This window comes from Nomascus leucogenys, chromosome 5 (assembly GCF_006542625.1).
Source record: "Nomascus leucogenys isolate Asia chromosome 5, Asia_NLE_v1, whole genome shotgun sequence".
NCBI lineage: Eukaryota > Metazoa > Chordata > Mammalia > Primates > Hylobatidae > Nomascus > Nomascus leucogenys.
The window spans coordinates 51,036,545-51,056,198 of NC_044385.1; the positions used below are offsets into that span (position 1 = coordinate 51,036,545).

The 19,654-nt window shown below is 43.9% G+C and overlaps 1 protein-coding gene across 2 annotated transcripts in view; it reads left to right on the plus strand.

Annotated features, from left to right (window-relative positions):
- Nucleotides 1–19,283, plus strand: part of IRF6 (interferon regulatory factor 6) — a 41,322-nt gene extending 22,039 nt beyond the window's left edge. For both annotated transcript variants that reach the window (XM_030813068.1, XM_003273011.4), the window contains exons 2-9: nt 3,123–3,194; nt 3,749–3,925; nt 8,572–8,776; nt 9,706–9,834; nt 12,654–12,812; nt 14,056–14,448; nt 15,158–15,276; nt 16,307–19,283. In XM_030813068.1, coding sequence (XP_030668928.1) covers nt 3,752–3,925; nt 8,572–8,776; nt 9,706–9,834; nt 12,654–12,812; nt 14,056–14,448; nt 15,158–15,276; nt 16,307–16,531 — 1,404 coding nt within the window. In that variant the 5' untranslated portion in view covers nt 3,123–3,194; nt 3,749–3,751 and the 3' untranslated portion in view covers nt 16,532–19,283. The remainder of the gene's footprint in view (nt 1–3,122; nt 3,195–3,748; nt 3,926–8,571; nt 8,777–9,705; nt 9,835–12,653; nt 12,813–14,055; nt 14,449–15,157; nt 15,277–16,306) is intronic.
- Nucleotides 19,284–19,654: the final 371 nt, after the last annotated feature.

A 19,654-nucleotide genomic window follows, 5' to 3' on the forward strand; every position in this document is an offset into this window, starting at 1 on the left:
GAAAGGAGATGGATAGGGAAAGGAAGGCGCTTGGGTGGGATTGGTGAAAACTGGTGTTGACCCAGGAGTGTGGTTTAGGATGAGATGTGTGTATGATGTATGACAGTGGCACTCAATACCTTGTCACTCCCATTCTCCATCCCCCAGCTTCCATCCAGCCGAAGGGAAGGGTGTAGGCATTTTGATTAGAGGCCCGGAGTTTACCCCTAAGCAGGGCTAAACTAAACAGGGAAGCCTGAGGAATGGAACTTAGAGGATGGCATTTCATTTCCTTCAGGAGAAAGGGAAGAACTGGGACTGCTAAGATTTGTCTGCAAGAAATGGCGTGTGTTTTAACCTTTTGTGTGGCAGTGCCCCTGGAAAGTAGTCTGGGGAGGAGCTATGGAGGTGGCAGTGAGGGTGTTTATGGAGGACCTGCTCCCTAGAATAGGGGTATGGGAGAGGACAGTTAGTGCTCGGAGGAGGCTGAAAGTGTCCCTCTTCTATGCTCACTGTGAGGGGAATAGATAGGTTAGCATCATTGTCCTTTGGCTGGTTAAGTACCTGTTAGAGACACAGGCCTTACATTTTGCTGTGATGGCAGCTAGAGATACCAAGATGAGTTCAACTAGGCTGAGGTGGTACTGCAGGCATTGGGATTTGGGTGGCAAGCATGTTTAGAAAGAGAACTCTGATTTAGGTGTGTTTGAGAGTGGATGTTATGCAGTCTCCACCTCAATCACTTTATTGGCCCTCTATGCTGCTGGGATCTTTGTTGATGTTTTTAGTTTACTTTCTTGGTGTGCAGAAGATGAGAGGGACATGGAAGACGAGGTGCAGTGGCAGGGTTTGGTACAGAACACTCTGACTTAGGAAATAAAGCACCTCAGCCCAGATGTAAAATGGGGATAGTAATATCATATTCAGGTTCATGAGGATGAAATCAGACATGTTAGGTAAAGGTTCATGTAAAAATTGTAAAGCCTACACAGATACAAAGGATTGTTGTTACCATCCTTCATAAGAAATGTCTTATTGTCCTGATGTTAAAAAAAATTACTCGTAGTTTTTTAAATTATGAATTGAAACATATCATTGTAGGAAAATATGAATCATATATAATGTATATAGGAGAATGTAAAAAGCACCCATAGTTCCATCACTAGATAACCATTACAAATATTTTATTGCATTGTTGTATTTATTTCCTTTTTTCAGTTCTGTGTGTATGTGCACATGTATGCAAGTATATGCTGTGTTACAAGATGGAGACAGTGCTACACAGTCAAGTTGTATGCTATGTTTCCCCCTGCCCCCACAACTTCATATTGTAAACATTTCCTTGAGTATAATAAAAATTCTGACACCTGTTGTTAATGGCTACTTAATATTGCAGCCTATGGTTGTGACGTAATGAACTGTTTCTGTCTTGGTCATTTGGGTTTTCAATTTTTCCATCTCTGCCTGTTTTTAGAGTTGTAGTTACTGGGTGGTGAGTGGGGGAGATCTTGGCTGACTTTCAGAAGGTGGAGAGGGTTTACAGTGAGGGAGGCAGGGCATGGGCTTGGAGGAGGGTAGGCTAGGGCTCCTTCCATGGGGCTGAGGCAAGGCTGCTCTTGTGTAGTCCCATCTTAGGAGAACACTGAGAACCCAGGGCTCTAGATCTTAATCACTGATCTCTATGGGTGGCTGCTTCTCCTTTCCCGTCATCAGGTGCAGCTCCTGGTCTTGGCCTGATTGCCTTAATTTTTTCATGGTGGGCTTTGGATCAACTACAATAAGTCCTTTTGGACTTTTCTTCAAGTCCACTATCGGTCAAGAGTTGGATTTTAATGTCTGACAGGCCCAAACACAGCACTTACCAGTATTGCAATGGAAATTCTCAAAAGCTCTGTACTAGATTGACTGGTTTGGTGCCTATTTCCCTATCCTCTTTTTCCTTCTCTTGCTCCATCCCCCTTTCAGTAGTGATGGGACTGGGGAGCAGAAGGTAGAACTAGCCCTCGAGAGAATATGCATTCCCTCCTCCTTATAAGGTGTAAATGCACTCCATGGTTTGATGGTTTCACATGCTGCCCTACAAAACACCGTAATTCAAGGCCAACTATGTGGGGGCACTTGAACATGCATGCCAACCTGACCTACCCACTATGCTCCCAGGGGGAAGGTTTCAGTTGCAGGACTTGGTAATTGGGTCAGAAAGCTCAGGTGAGAGCAGGTCTTGCCTTGCTCTTAAAGTGCCAGATGCTGAGTTGGGTTTGGGTTTTTCACATTTGTTGGGAGTCTGGCTGGGGAGAGAAGTGGTGTTATGGGCCACCCCATCAGCTAAGCTCTTCTGAGTAGGAGCTTTCAGCTGACCCTTTTAACCTCTTTTCTTTCCCACCTGTCACAGTTTATTCCCATATTTAGCTTCTTTGCTCTAAGGTTGTTTGGTTTCAGAACTGTGATCCAGGTAGGGATCTTTCTGGGTATGAAGGTGACCTATTTATCTTCCACTCCTCCTCAGGCCATTGTGGGGCTTGAGAAGTTCCAATGTGGAGTTTCTCAAGAAGCAACATGGAGCTTTAGTGTTTAGTAACTAACACCGTGCTTGGCACACAGTAGCTGATGAACGAATATTTGTTGAATGAGTGCTCTTTTTCCAGGCATCTCATTTTCATCTTAAGTAAAAACAAAATAAGAACACCAAAAAATCCAAACACAGCATCTCAGACAAACAATTCTCCAGTGACTGTTTTTTTTTTATCAGTCACCAATCTGGGAAGGCTTTTGTTTTCTGCTGTGAGTGCCAGCTGCTCTTGAATGTTATCTGCTATGCCCATGTATTTTTATGTGAATCAATTGCAGACTTTACCCAGGCTGGCTCCTGCAACCAATCGGTTCACTCCAGCCTTCATTGGGAGATAAACAGACCCAAGGGAGGAGGCTGTCCTAGCCATGCAAAGCTTGTCTCATGACTGCTTTTAGTACTCGAAGTACTCTTAGTACTTTAGTATTTGGTTATTCTAGGGCTTCTGAGCTTTACCAGACTCAGTAGTGGAGACGTGTTCTCAGCCTTTGTTGCCAATGTTCCCAAGCCTTCTCCCAGACCCTAGATTGTTGTACGGATAGCCAGCTGAGACCCCCCCCTTTTCTCCATACAGAATCTTTGGGCAGTCAAGGGAAAGACAAGCTGACTCTTCAGATCCCTGCGGACACACTGCCTGCTCTTCCATGTAAGTGAGGACTCTGGAGTCCAGGATCTGCCCCTTATCTACTTCTCCCTCATCATGGTGGTGTCATTTATTTCTAAAATATTCCCATTCACCTTTAGTTGTCTTGTTTAAAAAGAGAACATGTGTCAGCTTCTCACTTATATAGTTGTTGCTGTTTCCATAACTTTTTTCTTCCCTCTCCTGAGATGAGATTGAAAAGAGCAATTTCCCTTCTCTTCCAAAGCCCTTGGTGCTTCAGGAAGGACTGTGTTCCAGCAGGATGACATCACCTTTTTATTTTTCTGCTTCAGGATTTAAATAGAAGAAATGTGATCTACTTGCCTGATAAGTCTAATTTGGCTAGAGCATGAAGTATAAATGGCTTTGGAATCAGAATAAAAAGGACCTTTTAACCTCTTTTCTTTCCCACCTGGCACAGCTTATTCCCATATTTAGTTTCTTTGCTGTAATCTAATGAAACTGTAGCTCTAGTAGATGGGAAAGGTGGCTGGGAAGGGTTCCCAGTGGCTGGCCTAATTCTTCTCCTCTTCCCATTTCTCCCTCTGACCCCCCAGATCATGGCCCTCCACCCCCGCAGAGTCCGGCTAAAGCCCTGGCTGGTGGCCCAGGTGGATAGTGGCCTCTACCCTGGGCTCATCTGGCTACACAGGGACTCTAAACGCTTCCAGATTCCCTGGAAACATGCCACCCGGCATAGCCCTCAACAAGAAGAGGAAAATACCATTTTTAAGGTAAAGGACTTCTTCTACCATCAGACCTTCCTGGATTTTTTTTTTTTTTTTTGGCATGGGGAATATACTAGAGCTAAAACTCTGGTGAAACAGAGAGAATGCTTATGGGGGTGCCCAAACTCAGCAGGCATAGTAATTCCTCTTTTGGGGGCATGTCTGCAATGGTTGAAGCCGTTTATTCTTTCCCGCTCGTTGAAGGTACTCACTCACATCCCAAAGGATACCAGCTGGGGTTGGCTAAAACTCTCATTAGTGATTGTAGTGATGTGTTTGTTTCAAAAGCTAGCGAGGGTCAGCAGTTGACTCTTCCTCCTCAATCATTCAGAGCTCTTGCTATGCAGAGAGGTGCCTGGGCCTGGGAATGGATACTCAGACCAGGACAGAACTATCAGGTGTTAGCAGGCATGCAGTATAGCCTATGTGATTGCTATAGAGGGCTCTCAGCAAGTTTTTCTTTCTTTTTCTTTTTTTGTGGGGTATGGTCTTGCTCTGTCAACCAGGCTGGAGTTCAAGTGGCATGATCATAGCTCACTGCAGCCCTGACCTCTTAGGCTCAAGCGATCCTCCCACCTCAACCTCCCACGTAGCTGGAACTATAAGCACACACCACCATGCCTGGCTAATTTTTGTATTTTTTCTGTAGAGACGGGGTTTCACCATGTTGCCCAGGCTGGTCTTGAACTCCTGGGGTCAAGTGATCCTCCCTCCTTAGCCTCCCAGAGTGTTCCGATTACAGGCATGAGCCACTGCACCTGGCAAGCTTTTCTTTTGAGTTAAAATATTTCGCCCCATCTATAACTGCTGCTTAAAAGTTAAAGGTGATTTAATTACAAGTTTTAATTTTATAAATGTTTTTCAAAAATAAGAAATAGCACTGATATGACAGTCATTTTATTTAACTGAAAACAAGATTTAATTACATAGCATTTTACAAAATTAAAGTGAAACCAAAGCTTGACTTAAGACAGAAGTAGGTGGACAGGCTTGTTGTGGGAAAGGTTTTCACATGGTTTGAAACCCTGGAGGCTGTGTCTCTGCTCCAGACCAGCTTCTTTCTTGGTCACTTCCATCTCATGAGTAGCTTTAGTTCCTGCATCCCAAGACACTGAGAAGTTAGTTTGTTTGCCCTTTTCTTCTTTGAGTATAAGCTAGAAGTCGCAAGCGAAATACAGTCTCTACTGTGGGTCTCTCAAGATTCGTGCCTTGGGTCCTTGCTGAAATTGGGTTGGGAAAGGGCAGAAAATGTAAGCGCAGGGTTCAAAAGAAAGCCATCCTTAGGATATTTCCCACCCAACTCAGTTCTGTCAGGTATAGAGAGGACAGGCAGAGAGAATATTGACCTGAAGGTACTTAGAAGGTAAATGACTGCTCTTAATTTAGATTTTAAATAACAATATAAAAGTTGATAAGGTTAGTACCTATAAACCAGCATCAATTATTGGAGTTGGCATTGAGAAGGGCACGGGCCCATCTTGGCCCAGTTGGCCTCTTGTGGCCATGGTCTGAAACTGGATTTGCTGTTCAAGTGTCAAGACAGTGGCTGGCCCTGGGGAAGAGGCTATTTCCTGAAAGCCCTACTCATGAGAGTGATGCTTTGGGCTTGCATGCTTGGGGCTTGAGGAAAATTGGGCTGTGGGGAGGTGGCTTTGTTTTAGTTATATCTGTGCATCTGTTTGCAGAGTGCAGAGGGAGGTGCTTTCACAGTACCAAGCTCTGGTGGTCTTTAGCAGAATATGAAGGTGGGGCACTAACATTAAATGGGTGTCTGTGTCCATTATCTCTTTTAATTCTCATGACAACCCTGTAAGGGAGGTATTACCTTCATGTTGTTGATACAGAAGCCAAGTCTTAGAGGGGCTGAATAACTTGCCAAAGTCACACAGCCAGTAAGTGTTGGGGGTAGGATTTGAACCCATGACTTTCTGTCTGCATCCCACCCCCCATTCTACTGCCCTTTCTGATCAAGAACTGGAAGACCTGGCCTCAAATTCTACTACCATCAACTGCATGTGTAGCCCTGACCAAGTTAACCTCTCTGGGCTTCAGCTCTCCCTTTGGTAAAATGGGGATGAAATTAGTCTTGCTTGTGAGAATCAAGTGAAATAACGTATGGAAAGGGATTTGTAAAGCACTATAAAAATGCAGAGATTATTTACTCTTTAGGAAGAGAAATAAAGACCTGCACAGTGATCAGAATCTCTTGCTAGCAAGACTCAGAATGGGTTTGAACAAGCGATGTTTATAAATCACAATGATTGCCATGTGGTTCCTCCTAGGCTCTCCTTTGATTCTTTTTTTTTTTTTTTTTGAGACAGAGTCTTGCTCTGTCACCCAGACTGGAGTGCAGTGGCACGATCTCGGCTCACTGCAATCTCCGCCTCCCGGGTTCAAGCGATTCTCCTGCCTCAGCCTCCTGAGTAGCTGGGATTACAGGTGTGCACTACCATGCCCAGATAATCTTTGTATTTTTAGTAGAGACGGGGTTTCACCACGTTGGCCAGGATGGTCTCAATCTCTTGACCTCATGATCCACCCACCTCAGCCTCCCAAAGTGCTGGGATTACAGGTGTGAGCCATCGCGCCTGGCCTCCTTTCTTGATTCTAAAGTTCCAGTCTTAAATGATACGGCTCTTCACTGCATCAGACTTTGGTGCCCAGTGCAATCTGGGTGGGTGCTGGGGATGGCTGTGTGGTGAGCAGGAAGGCTGGGGCTCTGGTTCTGGGTTGGTCTGGCTGCTCTCCATGGAGGAGCAGGGCTTTAGGGAACCACAGAAATGTGCAGAGCTCTGCCAAAGTCTTCATAGCCCGAGTCAGCTGGGTGGGGCCAGAGTTAGCGTGGGCACACAGAGGATCAAACAAATGGAAGGGAAAATGTGGGGAGGCAGCAGCCAGGTACTGCCAGGTAACTGGAGATAGGCCTTCCAGATACCAGTGACCAGTGAAGTTGAAATCTCCTGTAGGGAGTTGGATAGAATGGAGCAGCAGTTAGGCCCCCTAGTGTCTGCTCAGCCACCTGGGGCAGCAGAATGTTGTCAAACTTCTTCATTCCGTACCACAAATCAAATGGAGGGACCCAAATCTGAAAAGATGGTAAGAGGAAGTGATCTGAATTGGAGGAGGAGGATTTAGATTAGCTTTTGAGGAAACTTCCTCATGACTGTGAGGTTCTTCAGGGGGCGACTGAAGGAGATCAGAGCTCTTGAAGGATGGGGCAGAAAAATTCAATTTCAGCGTAAAGAAGCCTATGATTAGAATCAGAGGAAGGGATTGGGTTTGGACAAGTCATATACCCTGTTAGCTTGAAAACGTTGGTGCATGCTTCCTGTCTTGAGTTCTCTGCTAATGGTACCTACTTTTTCGGCATCAGAACAAGTTGTACTCCTGCACAAAGAGATCAGAGAACTTGTTAGCAATGGGACAGAGTGGCTATCCCATGAGTAGAAACAAGAATGCCTGTTAGAGCTGAAAGTAGGGCTAGGTGTCTACTCCCTGCTTTGCTCCTGAGCACCTTGGTCTATGACTTGAGCGGCTTAGATTTTTCCTTTCCTCATTGGGGAGGCTAACTTCTTCTTGTCTGAGGAAAGTGCTGTGAGTTTCCATATTTGAAAACCAGAGAGAAGGAGTCAAAGTGGTTTTAGTCCGTGCTGCCAGCCACTGGTGTGGTTGACGCATGATGTTTCTAATGAAGTAGAAGTTTGAGGGGATAGGGAAAGGTAAGGGGTGTGGAGTTTTTAGGACTTGAGGCCCTCAGCCAGTGGGGCAAGCTGAACCCCTAGTGTGTTTCCTCCCCTCCTAAAGGCACTTGGTTTCTACAATTCCTTTTTTTTTTTTTTTTGAGATGGAGTTTTACTCTTGTTGTCCAGGCTAGGGCGTAATGGCATGATCTTGGCTCACCACAACCTCCACCTCCCGGGTTCAAGTGATTCTCCTGCCTCGGCCTCCCAAGTAGCTGGGATTATAGGTATGCACCACCATGCCCAGCTAATTTTGTATTTTTAGCAGAGGCAGGGTTTCTCCATGTTGTTCAGGCTGGTCTCGAACTCCTGACCTCGTGATCCACCCAGCTTGGCCTCCCAAAGTGCTGGGATTACAGGCATGAGCCACTGCACCTGGCTTACAATTCTTTATTTATGTATTAGATTGAAGACTGACAGGAGGGAACACAGGAGGCCAAACTCTTCATATCTTCTGCCAGGCCTCTTTTATCTTACCTATTGTTGTATAAGCAATTCATGTCAAAAATGAATAAGCGAAGAAAAAAACTTACTTGAAATTCTGCTATCCAGAGTTACCAGCTACACTTTGGTGCATATTTTCCCCAGGCTTTATCTTCAGCCCTTCATTAGAGCATTGTCGTCTTGATGAGTGCTGGTACCAGTGCTTGAGATAAGGCTCCTCCTTTTAATATATTGTGTTTGCACATGGCTTTATTTCCCTTAGGCACCTGTCTTCTTGGTCCTAAGGGCAGTGTTTCCTGCTGCAGTCTCTGTAAATTAGGGTTGGGATGGTGGGGCAGTCACGCAAGAGTGTGTGTGTGTGTGTGTGTGTGTGTGTGTGTGTGTGTTTGTGTATATGAGAAAGGGTAAGCACACGCTTTGCAGTGGCTCTGGGTAATGATAGGACTCACTGTGGTTTCTTGTTCTCAGGCCTGGGCTGTAGAGACAGGGAAGTACCAGGAAGGGGTGGATGACCCTGACCCAGCTAAATGGAAGGCCCAGCTACGCTGTGCTCTCAATAAGAGCAGAGAATTCAACCTGATGTATGATGGCACCAAGGAGGTGCCCATGAACCCAGTGAAGATATATCAAGTGTGTGACATCCCTCAGCCCCAGGGCTCGATCATTAACCCAGGTGAGGCCCCAGGTGCTGGGGAGAAGGTGGGCAGTATGCCAGATTCTGGGCTGGACTCTTAAGAGATAGTCAACTTGAAAACAGCCTGATTTACACAGTTTAAGATGGATAAAGCAAGAAAGCCTTTCTCTGGGAAGGACCCAGAAAACAAAAGACGTAGACTAAGCAAAATCTTGCTTACTTAGGGAAATGTTTTTTAGCCTGGTTACTTAAAGCATTAGGAAGTGGAGGGGTATACAGTTCTACTGTAAAAGTAGCCTCTCTTGGGATTCAAGAGGCCAGGTAGTTTTGAAGGAGAAGGGATTAAAGCTTTAAAGGTTTGCGTTCTAAACCTGGCCCTTATCACTTTACTACTTGTGGGACTTGAATCAAGTCATTTTACCTCTTGTGAGCCTCAGTTTCTTCAACTCTAAAATATGGGATCTCAGCTTTCCTATTTACTTCAAAAGCTATTGTGAGAATCAATTAACATGATCTGTAAAAAAAAATTAACATGATCTGTAAAAAAAATTTTTTTTAATTGACATAATAATTGTACATATTCATTGGGTATATAGTGATGTTTCGGTACATATAATAGTGACAAGATCAGGGTAATAAGTTCTTTATACATATTGGGTAAGTGATCGTTTAATTCATACGATACTTTGACTGAGAGAATATCTCCTGATCCTTCCAATTAACTCCATACTTAACAAGTACTAACAGCCAGATAATTTAGACATGTGCTCCAGTGAATCTAGGGAGGTCCTTCCATGAGAGAAGTGTTCGTTTCCTTGATTCTCACTCTTTTTAGCTAGGACATTGAGGGTGTGTACTGAACCTGAGGAGCCTCTGGGTTAGCAGTCCCTAGCTTGAATGGTGGGTCAGCTGCGCGGGTGGCAGTGCAACCGGAATGGCTCACCTGTGAGCTTGTGTATCTTGGGTAGGATCCACAGGGTCTGCTCCCTGGGATGAGAAGGATAATGATGTGGATGAAGAAGATGAGGAAGATGAGCTGGATCAGTCGCAGCACCATGTTCCCATCCAGGACACCTTCCCCTTCCTGAACATCAATGGTGAGTGGGGATGATGGTGGTACAGAGACATATGGAGGATGTAAGGAGTTTTGACCTTGGAAACTGTCAATACATTGGCCACCACTGCCCTGAAAGCAGGATCGGTCCCTGCAGCCAGGCTGCTGGACTGTTAGCAAGTGGGAGTCAGAGGTGAGGAACTCCCTGCTGGCTCAGTTATCCCAGTAGAGTTGGGTGGGTTCCAGGCAATAGAACATCTTTGGAAGCTTATGTGCTAATTCAAAGAAATAAAAAATTTGAATTCATTCTTAACCCAACATACAAATATATCATCAGTTACACATTTTGCCAATTTTCTTCAGGCCAAGTACAGTGTCATTTTTAGGAGTTATGGGCAAACTCTTCTAATATTTCCCTTGGTATAAATTCTGTGTCACTTCCTTAACAAGGACTATTCTGTATCATGGGAAACTTGTGATGTCTGTAGCTGATAGTACTCGGCTCTGATAGGATTTATCTGCAAGAGACTTTTCTTTTACGGGCTTTTGAATCCAGCTTCCTAGGGAAATTGAGTTGGGAGCTTGAGAACCCACTGTGTGACAGAGCAGGTACTGAATCTCCCACTGCCTTTTCTGAGGATACTTGAACACACGTTGAATTGCTCTTCTGCAGCATCTTTACTTCATTTGTCCACTGAAATGCTCCTACTCAAATGACTTGCATCCAGCCAAGCAGTTTTTCATTGTCTTTTTAGTACCACCTGGCTGCAATGGGTCAAAATGAGATAACCTGTGCCACCTATAAAACTTAGGATATCAAGATGATTTATTTAGGATTTTCCGGTACCCTACTGTAGGTGATGCCTCTACCTTTGAGAATCAGGAAATGACACTTGTTTGTCCACTGGCCCTCCTTCATTTATCCTTCCGCTTATATCTTTTCAACCAAGTAAAAGAGAAGTAAAGAGAAGTTTCATAGAGATCTTGCAGATCAATATTGCCACATGTTCAATGTCACTAATCATTAGAGAAATGCAAATCAAAACCACAATGAAATACCATCTCACACCAGTCAGAATGGCTGTTATCGAAGTCAAAAAATAACAGATGCTGATGAAGTTATGGAGAAAAGGGAACACTTATATCCTGCTGGTGGGAATGTAAATTAGTCCAGCCACTGTGGAGAGCAGTTTGGTGATTTCTCAAAGAACTTGAACCAGAATTACCATTTGGCCGAGCAATCCCCTTATTGGGTATATACCCAAAAGAATATAAATTGTTCTACCATAAGGACACATGTACACTTATGTTCATTGCAGCACTTATTCACAATAGCAAAGACATGGAATCAAATTAAATGCCCGTCAATGGTGGACTGGATAAAGAAAATGTGGTACATATATACCATGGAATACTATGCAGCCATAAAGAAGAGTAAGATCATGTCTTTTGCAACAACATGGGTGTAGCTGGAGGGCATTATCCTAAGTGAACTAAAACACAGGAACAGAAAACCAAATACTACATGTTCCCACTCATAAGTGGGTGCTAAACATTGAGTACACATGGACACAAAGAAGGGAACAATAGACACTGGGGCCTCCTTGAGGGTGGAGGGTGGGAGGAGGATGAGGATAAAAAAACTACCTATTGGGTACTATGCTTATTAACTAGGTGACTAAATAATCTGTATACCAAACCCTGGGACATGTAATTCACCTATATAACAAACCTGCACATGTATCCCTGAAACTAAAATAAAAGTAAAAACAAAAAATTGCCACGTTACATTCTCACTTAGTGAAATTGAACATCTAGAAATGTGGGATCCTTTCCCAAATGTCTGGCTGACTCATTCTGTTATTCTCACCCCCTAAAAGGATGCAATTTATTTCCAGGATCCTTATTTCTATTTCTGTTGATATTTTATTAAAGCTAATATTTGTGTGTCCTTACGTTTTGAGCTGCCTTTAATCCTTTTTTGGAAAGTTGTACAATAGATATTGAAAACAAAAAAGTAAAATGGGAACATAAATTTAACCAGACTTATACACAAAGGGTCAAAGAAACATCAACCTTTGTGATTTCAGAGCTGTTGGGGCAGAGGATGAAGAATTGTTGAAGAATAGATGCCTAAGAGGTGAGGCTAGGAGGAGAAATCTGTAGACTTTGGAGCAAGTGAACTTTGACAGTAGCAGGGAAATACTCTTTTTTTTTTTTTTTTAAAAAAAAAAAACCTTTTAATTGGATCCTTTTGAATAAATAATACTTTCACGTGGTTTACATTCATAATGGTACAAAAAGGTAAATCAGTGGAAAGGTTTTCCTTCTATCCTGTCCCTGAACCTTTCATTTCTTTCCCTGGAGGAGTCAGATCCTTCTAGGTTCTTGAGTATCCTTCCAGACATTTTATGCATGTAAAAGTATTTGTTTGTTTTTAAAGGTATTTCTATGCATTAACACTTCCTCGAAGCTAATCAGCTAATTCAGCTGAGTTCGTTTTATGGAAGACAACCGGCTTCTATTTAATTGCTGGGGCCAAATTTTACAGTATGGAATGTCTTACTCCTTGTAATTTAACCCCCAGAGAAAACTCACTTGTCTATATTAATCTTCAGCAAACAAAAAAACTATGAATTTATGGGAGAAATAATATGATTAGGAAGCAGGAGCAAGGGAACCTGCAGGGGAACCTTATTTCTTATTGTGTTAGTTATGGGAATCACTGTTGGGCTGGAAGATCATACTGGGTCAGGGTTCAGTGTTTAGTTCTTGTCTACCGACCTTGTGAGTTCTCAGAGCATCAGCAATTGATGTGCATGTGTGGTACCCCTGTCTACTCACCATATGCTTTTGTTTTAGGTTCTCCCATGGCGCCAGCCAGTGTGGGCAATTGCAGTGTGGGCAACTGCAGCCCGGAGGCAGTGTGGCCCAAAACTGAACCCCTGGAGATGGAAGTACCCCAGGCACCTATACAGCCCTTCTATAGCTCTCCAGAACTGTGGATCAGCTCTCTCCCAAGTAAGTGAGACTTTTTCTTTCTTGCTGGGTCTTCTGCTTCTATTATAGACTCTTTCCTGTCCTGCTTTCTAACTTCATTTCTTTGCCATGTATTGAAAAACTACCTGTCTCAGAGGCACCCTCTGTTTCTGTTTCCTGGCTAGTCCATGAGTCACCAGGGAAGAAGTAAAGAAACACTGGCCCAGCTGGGTGTGGTGGCTCACACCTGTAATCCCAGCCCTTTGGAAGGCTGAGGTGGGAGGATCACTTGAATGCAGAAGGTTGAGGCTGCAGTGAGCCCTGATCATGCCATTGCACTCCAGCCTGGGTGACAGAATGAGACATGATCTAAAAAACACAACAACAACAAAAAGAACATTGGCTGATACTTACTTGCCCATAGGGACACTCTGATTGGTTACAGCTCCAGCTCCAGGTTATTCAGGTCTTAGGTGGGTAGGAGGCCCAGGTTTATTAGTCACGCAGGGGGATTTAGTGACAAGGCCAGTTGTGGAACAGGGAGGTTAATGGCCATGGATTTGGTAGAGGAGGCTCTTGGATTTTGAGAGGCTTTAGGACCTACAGAAAAAAACCTCTTTCTGAATTTGGTACAAATTTATCTCAATGAAGAAGCAATGTCATTGCTTGGGTCTCCCTTTCACACTGCACATGGTAGCCATGTGAGTTCTATTAATAAAATTTTGTCCAAGAGGCTAAGTAGCTTTGATAAGGGCTGTTGGGTTCAATGGAGATTTGCTAAGTAAAAATTAACTTTGATGTGAACTGTGTCCTTTTATGGTATATTATTAGAGCAGATCCCCAGTGTGTGTGCTCACATGTCATTTTCAGAAAAATTGTTTGGTATTGCTTCTTCTTCCTCAAGTTTCTTTAAACAATAAGCTAAAAATGATACACAACCCAGATACATTAGTTTTTAGCTCCTTCCAATGACCATTGGTGTGAAGACTCAGTCCTGGGGATACCAGGACCACTTTACTTGATGAAATTGTAGCCCTTGGGGTGTGGCAATTGAACAGAAATAGTTGAGATGGACCTTGAACTGTTTGCTTTCAGGCAGCCTTCTGAGTGAATATTTCCAGGGATATGTTGATGTCTCCCTTTATTGCAGGAAGGATAACTATGGCAGTGGCCTTCCTGAATGCTGGTTGAAAGGTGGCTTGATCTTAATGGACTTGCATGAGTCACAGGGATGAACAGGCAGAGCAGTGAAGCAGGACTCTCACTGTCATCTCTAACCTTGCAGTGACTGACCTGGACATCAAGTTTCAGTACCGTGGGAAGGAGTATGGGCAGACCATGACCGTGAGCAACCCCCAGGGCTGCCGACTCTTCTATGGGGACCTGGGTCCCATGCCTGACCAGGAGGAGCTCTTTGGTCCTGTCAGCCTGGAGCAGGTCAAATTCCCAGGTCCTGAGCATATTACCAATGAGAAGCAGAAGCTGTTCACTAGCAAGCTGCTGGACGTCATGGACAGAGGACTGATCCTGGAGGTCAGCGGTCATGCCATTTATGCCATCAGGCTGTGCCAGTGCAAGGTGTACTGGTCTGGGCCATGTGCCCCATCACTTGTTGCTCCCAACCTGATTGAGAGACAAAAGAAGGTCAAGCTATTTTGTCTGGAAACATTCCTTAGCGGTAAGTCATTTCTCAGAAGGTTGATCGTGGGAATCGTTCTCTGGAAGTACATTCCTTCCACTATCCCTGTCTTTCACCTTCCTGCTTTCCTGGCATGGCAGAGATCTTAAAAAATTTAGTATGGAGGAGGTCAAGGGAGAACAGAGCTTTGGTTCTAAAAATTGGAGCTGACCTAGGCAACAAAGAAGGGAGTTTCACTCCAAAGCTATGTACTTGGAAGCTATTTTTAAGTTGGTTGTGGCTCCTTCAATGGCAGAAGAGGAAGACAGCCCTATCATTACACCTCAAATATTACCAGCTTGTCTTTAACTTTGGAAGGTAACCCTGTTTGTCATATTCAGAACAGCACATATTCTTTTGGGAATTATCTGAGTGGTGAATTCAAGCAGGCAGTTTTAGGGAAAGCACTGAGATGTGAATTTTTTATAATGTGGTTTGAACTGCAAGTCGTGATCAATGATGTCCAAGAGAACCCTCTGTAATTTGTACTGTTCAATATATTTGTGCTATTCAATATGGTTGTCACAAGCCATATGTGGCTACTGAGCATGTAAATATGACTAATGTGACCCAGGAACTGTTTAATTAATTTAAAATTAGTGAGCACATGTGGCTAGTGGCTATTGTAATGGACAGCATAAAAGATGATATTTGTTGAGTGGATGTGGAATGACCCAGTACACCAAACTTGCTCTTCCACTTTCTGCAGATCTCATTGCCCACCAGAAAGGACAGATAGAGAAGCAGCCACCATTTGAGATCTACTTATGCTTTGGGGAAGAATGGCCAGATGGGAAACCCTTGGAAAGGAAACTCATCTTGGTTCAGGTGAGAAGATAAGGCTGTGTCAACAACTCTTCATCTTTTTGCCAATGTTTTAGCCCCTAGGTCTGGGTTGAGCCCTCATCAAGCATCCATCAGCCCATGTAGGTTTCAGTCTCATCAGATGGGGTAACAGACTCAGGTTTGTGCAGTAGGACCCATGCTGGAAAAGGCAGGGTCCTTAAAATGGGTGACTGATTTAGTGGAGATCTTATCTTTCATTCTGTTACTAACCTTAGAGTCTTGCTGAAACTTCACAGGATATGACCCTTTCCAGCTTTTCTTCACACACACACACACACACCACACACACACACACACACAATGTAAATTGCACTTTTTTTTTTTTTTTTTTGGAGACATGGTCTTGCTATGTCGCCCAGGCTGGAGTGCAGTGGCACCATCTCAGCCCCACTGTGGCCTCAACCTCCCAGGTTCAAGTGGTCCTCCCACCTCAGCCTTCCAAGTAGCTGTGACAACAGGCACAGGCTACCATGCCTGGCCTAATTTTATTTTTAGCAGAGATGAGGTCTCACTATGTTGCCCATGCTGGTCTGGAACTCGTGGCTTAAGTGATCCTCCTGTCTCAGCCTCCCAAAATGCTGGGATTATGGGTGTAAGCCACCACACCTGGCCCTTTCCAGCCTTTCTTAGAAAAACCTTTTTAGTTACTTTTAGGAATATAAATTTATTCTAGGAAGTGGCAGCAAGGCCACTTGGGCTTTGCCCCTGGAGTTGTGTAGCAAGGCAAGCAATAGATGATATTTTGTAAAAAGTCTTGCAAAGTAAGCAGTCATTTATTTAGGCATGTGATGTAATGTTACATCTAGGTCCTTTACCTTCTTTTGAACCAATTTCCACAGTGAGCCTTGGCAGAAGGATGGTCCAGAGAGATGAAGGCGTATCCTATATTTAGACATCAGAATGGGGGGCTTCCTCAGGGCCTCTTTGGTCTGTCCTTCAATCTTGGGTCCATCATGCTATTTAAAAATACCTTTTCCTCAGAGGATACACCTGTGTTCTGTGTCCTGAACAGGTCATTCCAGTAGTGGCTCGGATGATCTACGAGATGTTTTCTGGTGATTTCACACGATCCTTTGATAGTGGCAGTGTCCGCCTGCAGATCTCAACCCCAGACATCAAGGATAACATCGTTGCTCAGCTGAAGCAGCTGTACCGCATCCTTCAAACCCAGGAGAGCTGGCAGCCCATGCAGCCCACCCCCAGCATGCAACTGCCCCCTGCCCTGCCTCCCCAGTAATTGTGAATGCCATCTTCTTCCTTCTCTTTTTTATAATATTGTACATATGGATTTTTTTTTATTGTTTAGATTTAACCAGCTTTTAAATCTCTCTTTTCTCTAACAGTGTTAGAAGTCTGTGATTCTCCAAATATGCCTAGATTTAAAGCTGATTTAATTTATGGAAAAATCACCCTTCAGACTTTGCTTTTCTTTTTCAAATCTCCTAATGGTAGTATGATATAGCATAGTAGAAGGAGATTTGGCCTGGGAGTTTGGACACCAAAGTTCTAGCTGCAGCTTTGCTTCCAATGTGACCTTGAACAAGTCCTTTAACCTCTGGGCTTCAGATTTATTGCTTATAAAGTGAAGAGATTGGAGTAGTGTCTGAAATTGCATCCAGCTTTAAAATGGACTCGATGACCTTCTTCTACTTGTACAAGGCTAAACTGCCTGGAACAGAATCCTTCTGCATTGTTCTTGTACCACATTTTTCCTTGGTTTTGTTAAAGTTTCCTCAAGCACTGATTTGTCCAGGATCAAACTCTGTTTGACCTGTTCTGCTGGTATAGTAAGCTGGCTCCCTGATGGGGGAAGTGAGAGGGAGAGGAGCTGGCTGGGTGGTTGCTTAGAAACTATGCTTGATATCTAAATAGAAATGGGTGCCAAAGTCTGAAAGTCACCCAGCCTGTGGAGTGAAAGCTCACAAATTTGGCTTCTAAAGGGAAGCTGTTGACACAGAAAGCCTAGGGATTCTGTGGAAGAATAGGTTGTCAGGCATTTACCTTATTACCACTCAAATACCAGTGTGTTTGCTGAGGGATGCGGCGGGGAGAGGGGGTAGGTGACAGTATGTGACTCAGGTGGTAACTTTAAGAGGAAAGAGCTCTATTTTTCTTATTTTCTTCTCTGAGCTAGACTGAGCTGGGGATCTAAGATATACTTCTCTGACTACAAAAGGGACAGTATCATTTAGATTTTTTGCAGTTGGAAGAAATGGGCTGTTGAGTGTGTTAAGGCTGGGATGAAGAAGGGCTGGACAGTACTCTTCTGGAAAGGCTCACCTAGCACAAACCTGCTTGTCTCCCTTACTAGTGGAGGTATCTGAGTGTGAACAGTGAAGGTAAAGAGTGATATAGAACAATGCAGCTCTATCTGTCACAAACTGGTCTTATCTAGAAACATCTGCTGAGTCTCTAACCCTTTCGGCTTTCTCTTCTTTTTTGAGACAGAGTCTTGCTTTGTTGCCCAGGCTGGAGTGCAGTGGCAAATCACCACTTACTGCAGCTTTAAGCTTCTGGGCTCAAGCAATCATCCTGCCCCAGCCTCCTGAGTAGTTGGGACAACAGTCGTGCACTATGATGCTTGGCTAATTTTTTTTTTATTTTTGTAGAGATGAGGTCTTGCTATGTTGCCCAGGCTGGTCTTGAACTCCTGGGCTCAAGCAGTCTGGGACCTAAATGGCAAATAAGATGCTAATCTGTGGTTGCAAGCCCCAGTCCTCTTGAATAGTGATGCCTATCTGTCTGTGTTGAGACGTAGTAAGGAAGCCCATATCTAGTCTGGTACCTTTAAACCAGGCCATCTCCTACTTTTCAAAATGACTCAAAAGTTGAGCTAGCCTTATTTTAAAAACTAAAAGTTCAAAATCAGTGGTGACATGAGGACTTATTTATTTAAATAAGTGCTTAAGCCTTGGTTTTAGAGTTTCTAAGAGACCTAGTGGAATTTGCTATTATGAAAAGCATTACCCATGCTATTATGAAAAGCATGAAAAGATTAAGAAATCTGGCTAAAGGTCAGGTGCTCAGCTTCGAGGAAAAGTTGGGCTTTTAGGGACCAGGAAGCATTAAAGGCACAGAAACTTTACATTTTGGGGTCATTTTGTTGAGTAGGTGAAGTGAGGGATTTGGTCTTGGTATTTGGCTGCCCCATCTCTATGTGGGAGCTCAAAGTTAAAAACCCACTGTAGGCAAATTAGAAGGGCAGCTCTTGAATCTGGGCCAGTCTGTATCCCTTCTGTGAAGTGCTAACAGCCAGGCTATCTGTAGCCTGGGTGGGAGCCCAGATAATGTGAGCTGGTAAAAGGTATTGGAAAAGTGCCAAGAAATACCAAGCTTTTGGTTTGTAACCACTATAAAAAGTTTATGAACATGTCAGAGGAAAGGATGAGTGATTTGTGAGGTCTTAACTAGATACCCCGGTTTCTTCCTTGTTTTGGCTCCTTTTCAGAATGCCGGGAGAGTGCATGCAGGGATTCCATCTGATCACCCTCAGCGCTCTTTCTCTGGTCCTGCTGGATAGATTTAGGTTTCCTTTCTTTTTTTAGGGCCTCTGCTATCTCCTTTGGTGGCTACCACCACTCACTCCCTTGATATCTTCTACTCCCTTGCCTTCACCTTGCTTAAGCCTGAGAAGGGAGTTAGATTTTGTCACTAGCTCTTCTTTTTCCTCACTGTGTACCCCACCAAACAAGATTAGTTCAAGTTAAAAAGAACCTATTGGAGGTAAACTGGGAGAGCAAGTGTTGGATCTGGGCTGGTCCCTTTCCCATATAATTAGGTCCCTGGTTATATGTTCCCGTAGCACCCCATACTTCCTCTCTCAGAATAATCATTTCCCTTGTAATGCTCAGCATCCATATCCTGCTTGACTGCAAACTTGCTGAAGGTAGGGATTGTTTGTCTTGGACTTCGCTGCCAGTCCTTAGAACAGTGTCTGGGACACAGTGTGTTCTCAAATATTTGTTGCTGGAATAAATGAATGAACTAAATCAGTCTTTTAGGGATTTATTGTTAACCACCATGGGAAAATTAAATAAATGCAGGGAAGGAAAACATTCTAAAATTAGAAGACTACTTTCTACTCTCAGCTTCTGACTCCCTCTGAGCTAAGAACCAGAGAGCCTTAGGCTGGTAACTCCTATAAGCTGGTCCTCCTCCCATGCTGACCCCATCTTTACTGTACAATTCACTTTTCACGGTCTGAAGGCACCACCAAGATAGATCCAGGAGTGACAACTCCAGTGTAGGTGTCCACTGTTCCCTTAATCTCTGTCCTGCTCCAAGTATAAATAAATTGGGGCCATTTCCTTAGATATTGGGGTTTTCTCAAGAAATCCTTTCCCTTCGTGGCATGGGTCAA